General features: G+C 41.7%; 1 protein-coding gene across 1 annotated transcript in view; it reads left to right on the top strand.

The window, feature by feature from the left end:
• The first annotated feature begins 4,329 nt into the window (after window positions 1-4,329).
• LOC139326223 (vomeronasal type-2 receptor 26-like) overlaps window positions 4,330-16,313 on the top strand; it is a 49,590-nt gene continuing 37,606 nt past the window's right edge. Inside the window, exons 1-2 of the mRNA XM_070956379.1 lie at window positions 4,330-4,487; window positions 5,157-5,445. Coding sequence (XP_070812480.1) covers window positions 4,330-4,487; window positions 5,157-5,445 — 447 coding nt within the window. The remainder of the gene's footprint in view (window positions 4,488-5,156; window positions 5,446-16,313) is intronic.

The raw sequence follows: 16,313 nt of genomic DNA, 5'->3' as shown, positions 1-16,313 counted from the left end.
AAGCTGTCGGAAGAGGTTCTCGCTGCTGCAGCTCTCTCGTAGTGTTCTTCTTCGGTCTCCGGTTCGATCTTGGGTGTCCAGGTGATGACTGGCACTTGTTTCTTTTCGCTGAAATAGTTCTTGTTGAAATCTCTGGTTCCTGGAATGGTCTGTGGCGTGGGGGAGTATTTGCAGGGTTCTCTGGGTTCGGGCGTCGGTGCTCTCGTCGTTTGGATAGAAGCGGGTAGATTCTGAGATGTTTGCTTGCTTGTCTTTTCTTTATTCCTTGATTGCTAGCTTTTGTTGATTCTTTTGTAAGTCTAAATTTTGGACCGAATGTTGCAAAAAGAGTTTTCATTGCTGATTCTATTTGCATTTTGATTGAAGTTTCTTCGATGTCTGTGTCAGATTCTTCTGAAGAGTAGATTTTTTCTTTTTTGCTTTTTACATTATGTAGGGTTTTTCGCGCCAGACATTTTGAATTCTGTTTTCTGATTGGCTCTGCTTCGCTCATCTTAGTGGTTTGTTGAAACCAAGATGGCTGCCATTCAAAATTCTGTGCGGGACCGTTAGTCTTCTTTTTTGTTATATTCTTATCTACAGGCAATTCGCTCACCATTTTTAGTTCTTTAGATTCATCTGTTACGATGTGTTTTTCTCTTGCTGCTCCGCTGTTTTTTATGATGTCTTGGAGGTTCGCGATGAGATTTTCGTCATCCTTTTGGCTTTTCAAAAGTCTCAGTATCTCTGATCTGAGTTCGTTGTTTTCTATCTCGTTCTCTTCCTGGTCATCAGTTTCATCAATTATCTCCTCGTTGTCTGTAGTGCAGTCTTCAGATTCTTTTGTTATTATAGTTGTGGATTCATCGATCATTTCTTGATCCGTTTCCATCTCTTTATTGTGTGCCCTGGTGTTGGGTCTTTCTCTTTTGTTTCTGGAGTTTTCTCTCTTAGGCATATCTGATTTTTATTGAGTCAATTCAACCATCCTCTGCTACCAAATTGTTGCGTAATTTTAAGGATCAGACTCAATAAATGATTCAAGGATGAAGTATCCAAACATAACACTATTTATTTACAGTAGGCATTCTATATTCTCTGAATGATTGTAGATAGAAGCAAGGAGGAGGTGCATACATCTCCTTTTATATTAACAAGGCGGAGTAAAGGATGGGAGTGGTTACATATGAATATATTAAGGGAGGAAGAATAAATTAACCCGATACCCCGTGTATATACAATTCCTCTATTAGAGAATAAGGCATTTACTTGTGACACAGCCACTCTGAGAATGGGCAGGTCACCTCTGTGACACACATTTTGTGAGTGTGTCAATAAAAGCATTTCAGCCATGCTCCGGCACACGCAAAAATGGCCTCCTCTTGATTTTGATCTGGAAGGGACTAATGACTCCTTCTAACCATCATAAGGCCAGGATATGAAAAGGAGAAGGCCCATTCATATAACACAACTGAATTAGTTCAGACCAAGGTGAGGTCTGTCTGGGCTGAAAAGGCAGTTTGAGATTGGAGACTTTTTTTTTTTTAATTTGATTTATATGCCGCCCTTCTCCGGAGACTCAGGGCGGCTTACAGTGCATTAAGCAATAGCCTTCATTCTTTTGTATATTTTATACAAAGTCAGCTTATTGCCCCCACAAACTGGGTCCTCATTTCACCTACCTTAGAAAGGATGGAAGGCTGAGTCAACCTTGAGCCTAGGGAGATTCAAAATTACAGTAATTGCAGGCAGCTGTGTTAATAACAGGGTGCGTAAACCACTGTACTATCAAGGAACTTTCTGTTCTTGTCCCACAAATCTCTCTATTTTAAATGATTTATAGAGCCACCCATCTCACATGAATGACTCCATTACCAGACTCCATGCTCACAAAGCACTAGAAACTTGAATTTGATTTGGGACTTTATCTCTCCCTTCAATGGCTGGGGTGAGATTTTTATTTCACAAATAGGAAAGCTTACACACTTTTTAAAATTAAAATAAACAGAAATTGTAAATCCTTTCAACTGGTGCAGAAAGTAATGTTAACACTATAACTATTTTAGCTATTTTCTATAAGCTGTTTGACGACACTATTTTCTGGTACGTCCAATTTCACTTCATCTTCCAATCTCTCTGCTCTGTGTCTCCAATAGATTTGCTTAAGGCTGACTTTTATCATTCTTTGCTTTTAATTGCTGTGTATCTCATGGCTCACACCCTATAGAGCTAAAGAACTTTTTCTACAGATAATTTATATTTTTTTATTTTTTTTGGTGTTCACTTTTGACTTTTCTTCCATCAAAGTCTAAATTTTACTTTATTGTTGTTTTTTTTAAATATATTTTTAAATATTCCTTTGTTTTCTGTGACCCTTCACTCCTTCTGATTCTGGGCTGCATCTGAACAGGATTTCCTAAAAGAAAGCAGATTTCACATTCAAATCCTCCAGTTCTTTCTTTTTCTCTTTAAACATTTTATTATTTATAGAATAAAATATAAAAATACAAAATCAAAAAGAAAGAGACAGTGGGTGGGGGGAGAGAAGGGGAAAGGGAAATGAGGGGGGAGAGAGAAAAGAAAAAAAAGTGCTGACTTCAGACTTCCTCTGTTCAAAAAAAAAAATAAAGCATTAAAATTGAACCTCTTTACTTTTCCATAATAATATAAAGGGTTTCCTAAAACAAAGCAGATTTTGCATCCAAATCCTCCAGTTCTCAGGGAAGACAAAAATCCCACCTCTCTTTCTCTCTAGTTGCTTCTATTCCCGCCCCCTTCGTCATCACAACCCTGTAGCCAATCAAACGGAGGAAAGAGACGGTTGCCTGGGAGCTTCCCTGCCCTCAGCCTGATGGAGAAGAGGCTGAAGGAGCCAAGCCCAAAAAAAAGGGGGGGTGTCAAATAAAGAGCAAAATTCAGAGCTTTGGGGGGGAAGAGAAAGAGGCAAAATCTCCCAGAATTGCCGAGGGAGGAGGGCTTCCCCAGAAAAACCCCTTCCCCAGAAAAGGCTGCAATGAAGAGGCTCTCCTCAGCTGGGGGCTCTGGAAGGGCCACGGGGGAACCCATCTTCCTCATAATCACCGAGGGTCCCTTTCATAGTGAGGCCAGCCCCCTTTTCTTCCAGGGCAACCCCAGTTCCCCCTTGGAAGACCCAGCCCTGCATAGCTTCTCCCCCACAGGAGCCTCTCCTGGAAAGACACGGAGCCCAAGCGAGGCTGGAGAAACCCCGAGGGCTGCTTCCCCCCAACATTCAACCCTGGGACCCATAAACCATGTTAGTCTGTTCCCAGGAATGCCCCAGATCCCCTCCTCCTCCCTGGCCATCCTGGGCTTTCTCCGTGGGTCTGGGCTTTGCTTTCCCCTGGGTGACCCATGCATGGAAAGAGGTGGCTGAGTAAGATGGGATATGGTCTCCCCCCTTCCCAGGACTCAGAAGATGGAAGTTGGATTTTGCAGATCAGCTTTCCATCTACAACACGAGGATCCTGAGCTCCCCTTCCCTCCTTTCGTCCCTCCCTCCCCTCCCCACACGGGGAAAGAGGCAGCCTTGATTTCTCCATCTCTTTTCACTTGGCTTTTTCTAATTTCTCTCTCTCCATCTCCCTCCCTCTCTCTCTCTCCCCCTTTCCCCCCCCTCCCTCTCCCTGTGATTTTTTTTTTAAATCCGCAAAGTTCGAATAACTAGTTTTTCACTAAAGTTGATTTTGTTCTTAGAGACTGGCTGCACTATTGCATCAGCCTTTTTGTGTGTTGCCCTTGAGCATTAACTTTCAAAATAAAGTAAATTTTAGCTCCAACTCAGCTGGCAGGTATTTCAGATCTGTGGCAGGCTCTGGCATTAACTGGCCCCCGTAGTTTTGTCTTTCATCACTATGCAAACAAATATCAGTTTTATTTGTTATTTCAGCCACTGGTGCCATGTATTCCTGCATGGAGCTCCCAAAACTCTCAATTCTAGATGAATGATTTAATTCCATCTCTGCTTCTGTTATTTTGAATCACATGGGGATTATTTCCCTTTCATTTCCCTCCAGAGAAATGCCCAACCATCTCTGACTGGAAGAACTACTTGAATTATCCAGGGATCCCTCCTGAGAGGGAGAACTGTAATAAAGTTTCAGCTCTGCTCTTTGGCCGAATCCTTCAGGGGAGACTTTGGGCAGAGAAATATGGAGTTTTGGGACAGGCAGAATCTGTGCTCTTGAATGTACGTCTCCCTCCTTTCCAGGTGAAGCTGAGTGTTTCTCTGTGTTTGAATCAGGAAAGCATCTAGATATTCCACTTTGTGAGAGTCCTTTGATTCTTCTAAATCTTCTTTAGAAACAGGAAAGGGATTCATTGATTCACGCCATGAATTATGGACCTCCTGCTTCTGCTTCTGATGCTGCTTTTGTCCCATCCAGTCTCTGGGAAGCTGAGGATGAAATGCCCACTGAGTTTGGAGAACCAGGATGGGAAACCATGGAGCTACTACAGACCAGGAGACCATCTAATCAATATAGTCATCAGTGGAAGGGAAAGATTGCATACAAAGTTGCTTTTCAACGTGGCTCCTTCTCTTCAATTTGTTTTCCCTGATCTGTAAGTCATTCAGGGTGATTGAGTTGCAGTCCCTCCATTCTAACACTCTCCTTCTTTTCTGTTTTTTTTTTCTTCTTCATTTTTTCCTATATTGGGGGATATGTCTAATTTCCTGAATGATTTTTATTTTATTTATTTATTTTATTTAATTTATATACTGCCCTACTCTGGAAGGACTCAGGGTGGTGAACAGCCACAAGATAAAAGTACATCATACAAAAGTTAAAAACCATTTAAAAGTATATTAAATAAATTTGGTCCAATAAATAATTTTGATTTCCATGGCTTCTCTCTTTTGTCTGATTTTGTGAAAGACACTCAAAAAGGGGTCTGAAAAAAAGCTGAAAGGGCTCCAGATTATTTTCCTCCCTCAATTCAATCCTTAATTTATCACTTTAATAATGAATTTTATTTAAAGTAGTGGGGAACCAGTTATAGTTGCTGTACCTCAACCCATTTCCATATTTGTGTAACTGATCATTGCTTTTGGATCAATGTTGATTTAAGGCTCAGTAGGCTTCTAGAGGATTATATAATATTATATATAACAAAAGTATTTGTTGTGGCTGTTGATTATAATTACTTTTTTTCAATAGGACTTCTTACGAATTTTTTTATTGCTTAATATACATTTTCAACATTCAAGTGGTCAACAAGAATTCCCAGTTTCTGCACAACCTCACATTGGGCTACAACATCCATAACAACTATTTGAGCACTTTCCGCACTTCAGATGCCTTGCTGGACATTCTCTCCACTGGAGAAGCCAATGTCCCCAACTACAGCTGTGGAAGGAAGGAGAACCTCCTGGCTCTTCTTGATGCAGCTGACAGGGAGATCTCCATCCAGATGTCAACATTAGGAGGCACCTACAAAGTCTCACAGGTTTGTGTGTGTTTTTCTCCTTCTGGTAAAGTGAGGGGTGGTGGTGGTGGGTGAGCAATAGATGCAATCATGTCTTCTCCATGGAATTCAATAGCTGCTTTTCTCCATATTCTCAATATTTTACCCCATTATGTTCATGTTGAGATTAATCATAAAAGGCCTGAAATGCAAGCAATACATTCCCTGGAGAAGATATTCTAACAACTTTTTAACTGATCAAAAAATATCCCTGGTTGTTGGGGCCTCTATTGGCATCTTCATTTTCACAGATAAATAATGCCTGTCCTATCCAGTCAGATTGAAGTTGGCAATAGTAGCATTTTATCCATCTAAAAAGTGGAATAAAAATTACTCTAGCAATTATAGGCCAAATAGACTAGCAGATAGTGAGGCTAAAATTTATGCCATGATCCTCTTAGTTAAACTTGAGAAAAATTCATTCCATGCAGAATGTTTTACGTAGAATTAAAAGCTATATAGATTTTGTAAGAAATAATGCATAAATTAATAATCTAATTAATAATCTAATAGTGCACCCTGTTATTAACACAGCTGCCTGCAATTTCTGCTGGTTCGAATCTCTCCAAGGCTCAAGGTTGACTCAGCCTTCCATCCTTTCTAAGGTAGGTGAAATGAGGACCCAGTTTGTGGGGGCAATAAGCTGACTTTGTATAAATATACGAAAGTATGAAGGCTATTGCTTAACGCACTGTAAGCCGCCCTGAGTCTCCGGAGAAGGGCGGCATATAAATCAAATTAAAAAAAAAAAAAAAAATATTGGCAACAAGTTTGTCCTGAAATATCTAATCTATATCAGTGAGGTAAAATAAGGTTTGCTGCTTTCTAGATGTTAGTGCAGCATTTGACTTAATAAACAGAGAAATATGATGGAGAAAATGGATGGCCCTCAAAATGGAGCTCAGCCTGTTGGCCCTGATCCAAGCCCTTGTTTGAGAGGGAGGTTTGGGCTCAATGGAGCCATGAGAAGAAGGATCTATGCTTACCAAGGGGGAAGGGAAGATGCATATTTGAACCCTTGTTCTTCAGTCTAGATATATGTTTTTTTAATTTGATTTATATGCCGCCCTTCTCCGGAGACTCAGGGCGGCTTACAATGCGCTAAGCAATAGCCTTCATCCTTTTGTATATTTATACAAAGTCAGCTTATTGCCCCCACAACTGGGTCCTCAATTTACCTACCTTAGAAAGGATGGAAGGCTGAGTCAACCTTGAGCCTGGCAAGATTAAAGATATTAATGACTTACTAGAACTAATGCAGGGTTCAAAAACAGATCATAAATAAATGTTATTTCATTCTTTGACAAAAATGACTAAATTAGGGACCAGTGAAATGCAGTGCACGTAGTATACAGTACGTGGATTTCAGAAAGGCTTTGACAAAATAAACCATAACCTATTTCTTGGTAAGCTGAAAATATGTGGGATGGACAGCATCACTCCCAGATGGAGTCAGCCTATGGTCCTCAATGGAACTATGTCTGCATGGAGGGAAACAAGCAGTGTTCCATTTTAGGCCCAGAATTCTTCAACATCTTCATGAATGATTTGGATGAGGGGAGAAATGGGGAAATCATCAAATTTGAAGACAACACTAAAGTGGCAGAAATAACGAACACCTCAGAAGATAGGCTGAAGATCCAGATGGATCTAGGTAGACTTGAACCCTGGGCCTATCTAACAAAATTGAAATTTAATGTAGAGAAAAGTAAGGTTTTATACTTAGGCTAGAAAAACCAAACGTACACTTACGTTTGGTTTGGATTCATACCTCCAATTTTGATGAAATGATACGGGACTCCTCCCACTGCAGTGAGAGGGCAGTGGAGTCCAGCTTACCGGCTCTGAGATCCATCTTGCTCCAATACCTTTAGACTATTTATCAAACTCCTGACCAGATTTTTTACCTCTCATCTTTGTATGGCTTATACCTCGGCAGACCTGCTTGCGCTGCGAGATGCCCCCCTCTCGTGGCGATGGCCTTCCATGTTATCAAAGGCCTACCTTAAGGACGGGCTTTGGAGCCCTGAGAGGTGGCATGTTTCAAAGCGGGGATTAAGGGGTTTTTTAATTAGGGGTTTTAATAATTTTTTAAGGGGAACCGGGAGGACGACCAAAGGGGATGGGGGGGTAATCCACCAAGGTCAGAGCCGAGCCCGGCACGGGGTAACGGTGTGGAGGATATAGGACAAGGGAATGGGGAGGGGGCGGAGGGCTATCCCAATGAGGGAAATACCATCAGCACGGTGGTTGGGAGGGGCAGATATGGTGGGAGCAGGGGGCCACATCATGTGTTGGGGACGCCCACTCGCTGTTTGAGAGCAATTGCGCGCCCCGGCCCCCAAGGCTCCTCTCGGATACTAGGTGGCTTAGATACTCAGGACCTGGGCCTGCGGCTGATGCTGTGCAACGCCAGGTCTGTGGTAAATAAGGCCCCCCTCATTCACGATCTTATCCAGGAGGGGGGAGCGGACCTGGCAGGTATCACGGAGACCTGGTTGGGACCGGAGGGAGGAGTCCCTCTGGTCGAGATGTGCCCAACAGGTTTCAGAGCATACCATCAACCGAGAGCCCAGGGGAGGGGCGGGGTGGTGGTGGTTATTATTAAAGAATAATAAGACCTGGTCCAAGGGAGACCACTGTGCCTCAGATTGCCGGATGTGAGTCCCTCTTCGTGAGATGGGGTCATGGGGTTCAGATGGGCTTGCTGCTTGCGTACCTGGCTCCCTGCCGTGTGGCAACAGCCCTGCCTGAGCTACTCGACGTGATAGCCACGGTGGCAATTGATACACCCAGGCTTATGGTCATGGGTGATTTCAACTTGCCATCCGTTGGTGAAACGTCTGGGATGGCTCGGGAGTTCATGGCTTCCATGACGGCCATGGACCTGACCCAGTTAGTTCATGGCCCCACTCACGGGTGGGGACACACTCTAGACTTGATTTTTGTCTCTGGCCAGTGGTTGAGTGATCTTGTTATAGGGGATATAGACATGGAACCCTTGTCATGGTCAGATCACTCACTCCTTCGTCTGGACCTTCGTACTGCTACACCCCGCCGCAGGGAAGCGGACCCAATTAGATGGGTCCGCCCCAGGTGCCTGATGGATCCTGATAGGTTCCAGACGGAGCTTGGTCCAATTCCTGATGATCTGGCACACGACTCAGCCGAGGACCTGGTAGCTGCCTGGGATCGGGCGGCTGGTGGGGCCTTGGATCGAGTCGTGCCTTTGCGGCCTCTGACTCGGTATCGATCCCTCCTGGCTCCTTGGTTTACCGAGGAGCTGAGGGAGATGAAACGCTGGAAAAGACGCCTAGAGAGCGGTTGGAGGGCCAGTCGCGCTGAATCTGACCGAACACTGGTAAGGTCACATATTAAGACCTCCCTAGTGGCGATAAAGACAGCAAAGTTTAATTACTTTTCCGCCTCTATTGCGTCATCAGGGAATCGTCCGGCTGCCCTGTTTAGGGTAACCCGTTCCCTGCTCCATCCGGGAGCGCGGGAGGATCCCTTGGAAGGCAGGGCGGAGGATTTCGGACAATACCTGTATGACAAAATCGCTCAGATCCGGGAGGACTTGGACTCTGACTGGGTAGATCAGGGCAGGGTGGCGAGGAATAGTCTTGAGAATGTTATCTGGGAGGAGTTTGATGCTGTGACTCCCGATGATGTGGACAGGATTTTGGGGAGACTTAGTGCGGCCACATGTTTACTGGACCCATGTCCCTCCTGGTTGGTACTGGCTTCCCGGGAGGTTACACGAGGCTGGCTCCAGGGTGTTATCAACGCTTCGCTGAGTGAGGGCCACCTTCCTGCTGCCTTGAAAGAGGCGGTGGTGAGGCCTCTCCTCAAGAAGCCATCCCTGGATCCGGCAATATTGGCCAACTATCGTCCTGTCTCCAACCTTCGCTTTATGGCGAAGGTTGTTGAGAGTGTGGTCGCGCGACAGTTTCCGCAATTCCTGGAGGAAACATCCTATCTGGATCCGTTCCAGTCAGGTTTCAGGCCTGGGCACAGCACGGAAACGGCATTGGTCGCATTCGTTGATGATCTCTGGAGGGCTCGGGACAGGGGTTGCTCCTCTGTTCTGGTCCTGTTAGATCTCTCAGCGGCTTTTGATACCATCAACCATGGTATCATGCTGCACCGGTTGGAAGAGTTGGGGATGGGGGGCACCGTGTTACGGTGGTTCTCCTCCTTTCTCTCCGACCGGTCGCAGTTCGTGTTGACAGGGGGGCAGAGGTCGACCTCAAGGCCTCTTATATGTGGAGTGCCTCAAGGGTCGGTCCTCTCGCTCCTCCTGTTCAACATTTATGTGAAGCCGCTGGGCGAGGTCATCCGTGGCTTTGGGGTGAGATACCATCAGTACGCTGATGACACTCAGCTGTACATCTCCACCCCAGGCCATCCCAATGATGCCCTTGAAGTGATGTCCCAGTGCCTGGAGGCTGTACGGATCTGGATGGGGAGGAACAGGCTCAAGCTCAACCCTTCCAAGACTGAGTGGCTGTGGTTCCCGGCATCCCGATATAGTCAGTTGACTCCATCACTGACTATTGGGGGCGAGTCTTTGGCCCCCACAAAGAGGGCTCGCAATCTGGGAGTCCTCCTGGATACGCAGCTGTCCTTGGAGGAACATCTGACGGCTGTAACCAGGGGGACCTTTTGTCAGGTTCACCTGATTCACCAGTTGCGGCCCTTTCTTGATTGGGATTCCCTATGCACAGTCACTCATGCCCTCGTAACCTCTCGCCTTGATTACTGCAACGCTCTCTACATGGGGCTCCCTTTGAAGAGCACCCGGAGGCTCCAACTGGTCCAGAACGCAGCAGCGCGGGTAGTGACGGGAGCAGCGTGGCGCTCCCATGTAACACCGCTCCTGCGTGAGCTGCACTGGCTCCCGGTGGTCTTCCGGGTGCACTTCAAGGTGTTGGTTATCACCTTTAAAGCGCTCCATGGCATAGGGCCTAGCTATCTTCGAGACCGCCTGCTGCCACCGACAACCTCCCATCGACCCGTGCGCTCCCACAGAGAGGGCCTCCTCGGGGTGCCATCAGCCAAACAATGCAGGCTGGTGACCCCCAGGGGGAGGGCCTTCTCTGTGGGGGCACCTACCCTCTGGAATCAGTTGCCCCCAGAGATAAGGAGAACCCATGACCTCAGTGCCTTCCGCCGTGCCCTTAAAACTTTCCTTTTCCAACAAGCTGGGCTGGCCTAATTCTTTTTAAGTGTTTTTAATTGTTTTGTTTATCGTTTTAATTAATGGGGCCAAATTTATATATATTTTTAACTGTATTTTAATATTTGTATTTGATATTTTTATTTGGCTGTTCACCGCCCTGAGTCCTCAGGGAGAAGGGCGGTATACAAATTCAAAATAAAATAAAATAAAATAAAAATAAACTTAGAGATTAGGTGAAACCTGGCTCCATAGCTGTAACTGTGAAAGGGATCTTGGAGTCCGAGTGGACAATCACTTAAATATGAGCCAGCAATCTGTGGCAGCAGCCAAAAAAGCCATTGCAATTCTAGATTGCATTAACAGAGAGATAAAATGAAGATCACATGAATTATTGGTACTGCTTTATAATGCCTTGGCAAGACCGCACTTGGAATAGTGCATCCAGGGGACTTCCGGTGGTGATGCAGGTCGAAGTGGCATGGGGAAAGATCGCTCCGTACCCAGTGCCGATTTTCCAGCGTTTTGGTGCCCGTTAAGGGAAAGGATCGGTCTTGGTGGGACCGGTAAAAAAGAGGGCAATCTTCGGAGGAGGTGTGGAGAGGTGCAGTCTCCCACCACACCAAGAAGGACCCTTAATTCGAACGTGGAAGAAAACGGCCGAAATGGCCGGCTCAGAGGTCTGACGCACGGAACAAGAACATCAGGAAGCAGAGAATGAGTACGGTGTGAAGATCGGCGGTGAGAGCAGAGGTTTAAAATGTTACAAAACTTTTGGATAAGTGAGAGGAAGAAGAATTTAGATCCAGGAGGGGCAGCTGAAAAGGAAGAAAGACTCAGAGTGGGAGTGGGTGGCAAACAACAAGGAGAGCAAAAGTGGCGAGGGTGAAACTAGACCAGCAGGAAACACCAGAGGAGCAGAAAAAGGATGATCGAGAAAAACGAGTGTTTCGGAAAGCGGGGAAGTGAAGAGAACTGAGTATGAGGTGTTAGTTTCACCCTTAGTATAGCTGCTCTAACGAAACAAAAGTGTGGACTGGCAAAAGTAAGGCTATACAAAAGTGACATTGCAGATTTGGAATCGCCATTTTGATATATCGGAGGGAGGAATAATTCTCCAAAAGAAAGACTATACTTGATTTACATTTGAACTTCTTATTGACTAACTACAAAAAAAAAAAAGGAACAAGACATTGTGAATAACTTTATATTTATTAACCAGTTGAACAGATAACTAATCTACATTTATTTAATTTATTTGATAATTAATTATAATAGTAAATAGCAAATTAGTATATTTAGTAACTATTGACTGTTTATTATTGTCCACATTTCTATAGCTTTTCTTTTTATATTATTATTATTCTTTTATTATTCTTTTTGTATTATTTTGTATTATTATACGCTTTTGGATTAGATTAGATTTTGATAGTTGACTATATCTCTTCTTTATAGCAATTTATTGTTTATAGTAATTTATTGTTTATAGAAAGTATTTAACTTAAGTTAATTTCAGAAAATCATAGGCTGATGAATTGATAACAATAATAGTATAAGATTATTAGTAATTAGAATATTAATCAAGGTATTTTAGTAAGTGTTTCAGGAGGATTTTATTTAATTATATTAGTATTGTACTGTATAAGAAAGGAGAGAAAGGAGAGAGGAGAAGGGAAGAAAGAGAGAGGGGGAAGAGGGGAAGAAAGAAAATTGAGTTAAAAGCAGATGCTGATTTGGGAAAAAATAGACAGGATTCTAGGAGAACAGTATAAAATTTTGAAGGAAATGATTAGCACCACAACAACTACCGTGAAGTCAGGAAAGAAAATTACCTCAACATTAACTGGATCAACAGCCTCTCCTGTAGCACAGAGAACCATAGAAGGGATGTTCCCAATGGAAAAGCAGACCCCCACCTTGAGTATACAAACTGTCCAGACTACCTTAGTAACAATCCAAGAGACTATGTTAAAGATGCAAGAATGCATGTCTAAAAATCATGAAGAATCAAGGAGAGATCTGGATGAGGTTTAAAAAGCGGTTAAAGAGGATATACAAAAATTAGATGAAAAAATGGACTCAATCCAAGAGATAATATAAAAAAACGATCAATGAATTACGGCCATAGGGGGAAAAAATGGAACAAATGGAAGATAAATTAGATCTATTGGATCAGAAAATGATAGGACTGAATAAGGAGTTGGAAAACACAGTGGCACACTTAGAAATGGAGAGAGTGGCATTTTATTTAAGATTTCAAAATGTGAGAGAAGAAAGAGATGAAGATTTAACACTAGTGATGGCTGGAATGATTGCAGAAGCTCTTCAACGAGATAAAGACGAGATTATTAATGAATTAGATGAAGTCTATAGAGTACATACAAATTACGCTAGACAACACAAATTGCCACGAGAGGTTCATGTACGATTTGTACAACGGAAAGTGAGAGACATTGTCTTTAAAATAACAAAAGAAGAACCTATGTATTACAGACAGAAAGAAAATTACATTAAAACAAGTACCAAAAAGAATAAGAGAATGGAGAAAAGACTATTCGTTCCTAGCCATGATATTAAATAAGAAACAAATACCATTTAGATGGATAATACCGGAGGGGATGTTGGTGTTGTGGCAGGGGAAAAAAAATAAAAGTTGATTCGCAAGATAAAGCACAAACCCTACACGATCAGGTGATGGACATAGAAGGAACAAACAGTAGAAGAGTAGAGCAGGAATGGAGAGTCAAAGGAAAACAAAGGCAAGAAGGACAAGAAATGGTATGTGAGGAGGGAAGTATAGATAAAGAAGAAGAGGGAGAAATCCAAGAGGAAGAAGGAGTACAAACAAGAGCAAAGAAGAAGGACAGGAAGTAACAGGAAATAGAGGACAGGACAAGCATTAAAGAATGGATCGGAATTTAAAAATCATATCATTAAACATAAATGGACTCAATTCACCAGCCAAAAGACACCAAATTTTTAGGAAAATAATTAAACAAAAAATGGATATCGTATGTCTTCAAGAAACACATATAAGAAAACAGGACGAAAAATATCTACAATGTAAAAAATTAGGAAAATCATTTGTATCGTTAGCAGATGAAAAGAAAAGAGGAATAGTAGTATATATTAAGGAAGAGATAGAAAGCAATTTGAAGTATGCAGATTTGATAGGAAGAATTTTGATGATTGAAGTAAAAGTTAAATATAAAAATGTATTATTAGTGGTTATTTATGCACCAAACAGCGGACAAGAAGAATTTTATCAAAAAGTGCATGAAAAAATAATAGAACAAAATATGGAGAATGTATGCTTGATTGGCGATTTTAATGCAATTGTGGACATAAAAAAAGATTATAGGAGCGATCAGAATAATAAAAAAAAGAAAAATTTACTGCCTAGAACATTTACAAATTTAATAGAAGAATTAAATTTAGTAGATATCTGGAGATTTTATAACCCAGAAGAGAAAAAATATACATATTACTCTAACCCCCATAAATCCTGGTCCAGAATAGATATGACATGGATTACTAAGACATTGATACAGGAAATAGAAACAGTAGAAATAGTTTTAAACGATTGGGCTGACCACAATCCAGTAATGTTGGAATGGAAAGAGCAACAAAGGAAAAGAAGTAGGTGGATGGTGAACATACAGATACTGAAAGAAAAAGAATATATCGAAAAAATGGAAAAAGAATTAAAGTGGTTTTTTAAGGATAATAACAAACACCAGACATCCCTTCAGAATTTATGGGATACAACGAAAGCCTATATTAGAGGATTAACAATAGCATATAATACCAAAAGAAAAAAGGAGAAGGAAAAAGAATATAACAAAACACAAGAAGAGATTAAAAATTGGGAAGGAAAATTGCATGACAAGCTTGGAGATGAGCAAATAAGAAGTAATTGGGTGGCAGCCAAACATAAATTGAACTTATTAGAACAAGAAAAATACGTTAATGCATTGAAATTTATAAAACAAAACCACTTTGAACATGCAAATAAGCCAGGGAGATGGTTGGCCTATAGACCGAGGAAAGAAAGAGAGAAAAGAATAATCCATCAATTACAAGATAAGGAAGGTAAGTTACAACAGAGATTAGAAAAGAAAATAGAAATAGCAACCCAATTTTTCCAAGAACTATATAAGCAGGATGGACTGGCACTAGAAGAAATAAATCAATACTTAAACGGGGAGGGAATGCCGGTAATAACAGAGGAAGAAGAAGAGATATTAAATAGAGATATTGTCAGGCTTCGTTACTATCTTAAATAAATTTCATTTTCAAACGCAAAGTCTCTAATGAATCTTTTTTCTTTATTTAAGAATAGAGAACAACATTCCTGAACTCTGTTGCAGTCAAAATTGGCACCTCCTTCCACACCCCTCCCTTTCCGTTCTTCAACCCCAATGTCTCATTGGCCACTATGCAGATCCATCTCTTCGTCCCATGCACTTTCTCTTCACAAGAATTCCCCCCTCCCTCTGTTGCCCAGGTAACGCTATCTGCTGAAGAGCCAGGAACTAGGTGAAAGTTCATCCCAGCATTAAGCAAGTCTTCCTGTGTCTTTTATGTCAGCGCTGAAAGAGATCACAATTTGGAACGCTGACAGATATTACTATAGAAAAATTAAATGAAACAATTAAGAAACAAAAAAACAATAAAACCCCAGGGACAGACGGGCTACCAACTGAATTTTATAAAGGATTAGGAGAATCGTTAAATTGGATTCTATTGGAAATTTATAATGAGGCATTGAAAGAGGCAAGGCTACCAGACTCATGGCATATATCTCGCTAATCCCGAAAGAAGCAGCAGATGAAATGCAGATAAAAAACTACAGACCGATCTCTTTATTAAACTCTGACTATAAGATTTTCATGAACATAATGGCAAATAGAGTAAAAAAAAAATATTGAATTGAAGAATACACCCAGACCAAAACGGATTTCTACCAACAAGACAAATAAAAAATAACATAAGAACTGTAATTAACATAATAGAATATTATGAGGTACATCCAGAGAAGCAGGTAGCTCTGATATTTTTGGATGCACAAAAGGCTTTCGATCAGGTTAATTGGCGATTTATGATACAACAAATAAAAAAATGAAATTTGGGGAGAAATTTGAAAAAATGATAGCTTCAATATATACAAAACAAAGAATGAGTATATTAGTTAATGAGGATCTTACAAATTCTTTTGAAATAAATAGGGGAGTACGGCAAGGATGTCCACTCTCACCATTACTTTTCATCTTAACACTGGAAAACTTACTTATAAGAATTAGATCGAATAAAGACATAAAAGGTCTAACGGTAAAAAGAGAAGAATACAAGGTCCCAGCATTTGCGGACGACCTTGTATTCTTTGTAGAGGACCCACTAGAAACAGAATCAATAGTAATAAATGAGATAGAGAAATTCGGCAAAGTAGCAGGTTTAAAAATCAACAAAGACAAGACCAAAATGTTAATCAAAAACAAATAGAAGAATTAGAAAATCAATCAGGACTACAGGCAGTAAAAAAGGTGAAATATTTAGGTATTAATGTGACAGCTAGAAATGTAGCCATAAAGGACAACAACTATGGAACCTTAGTACAACAAATTAAAAAAGATCTAGAAAAATGGGGGAAATTAAAATTATCACTTTTAGG

Source organism: Pituophis catenifer, unplaced genomic scaffold (assembly GCF_029215685.1).
Source record: "Pituophis catenifer annectens isolate HBS135680 unplaced genomic scaffold, rPitCat1.0.hap2 SCAF_19, whole genome shotgun sequence".
NCBI lineage: Eukaryota > Metazoa > Chordata > Lepidosauria > Squamata > Colubridae > Pituophis > Pituophis catenifer.
Note: the sequence above shows the minus strand (reverse complement) of the source record. Positions and strands in the feature narration are given on the sequence as shown.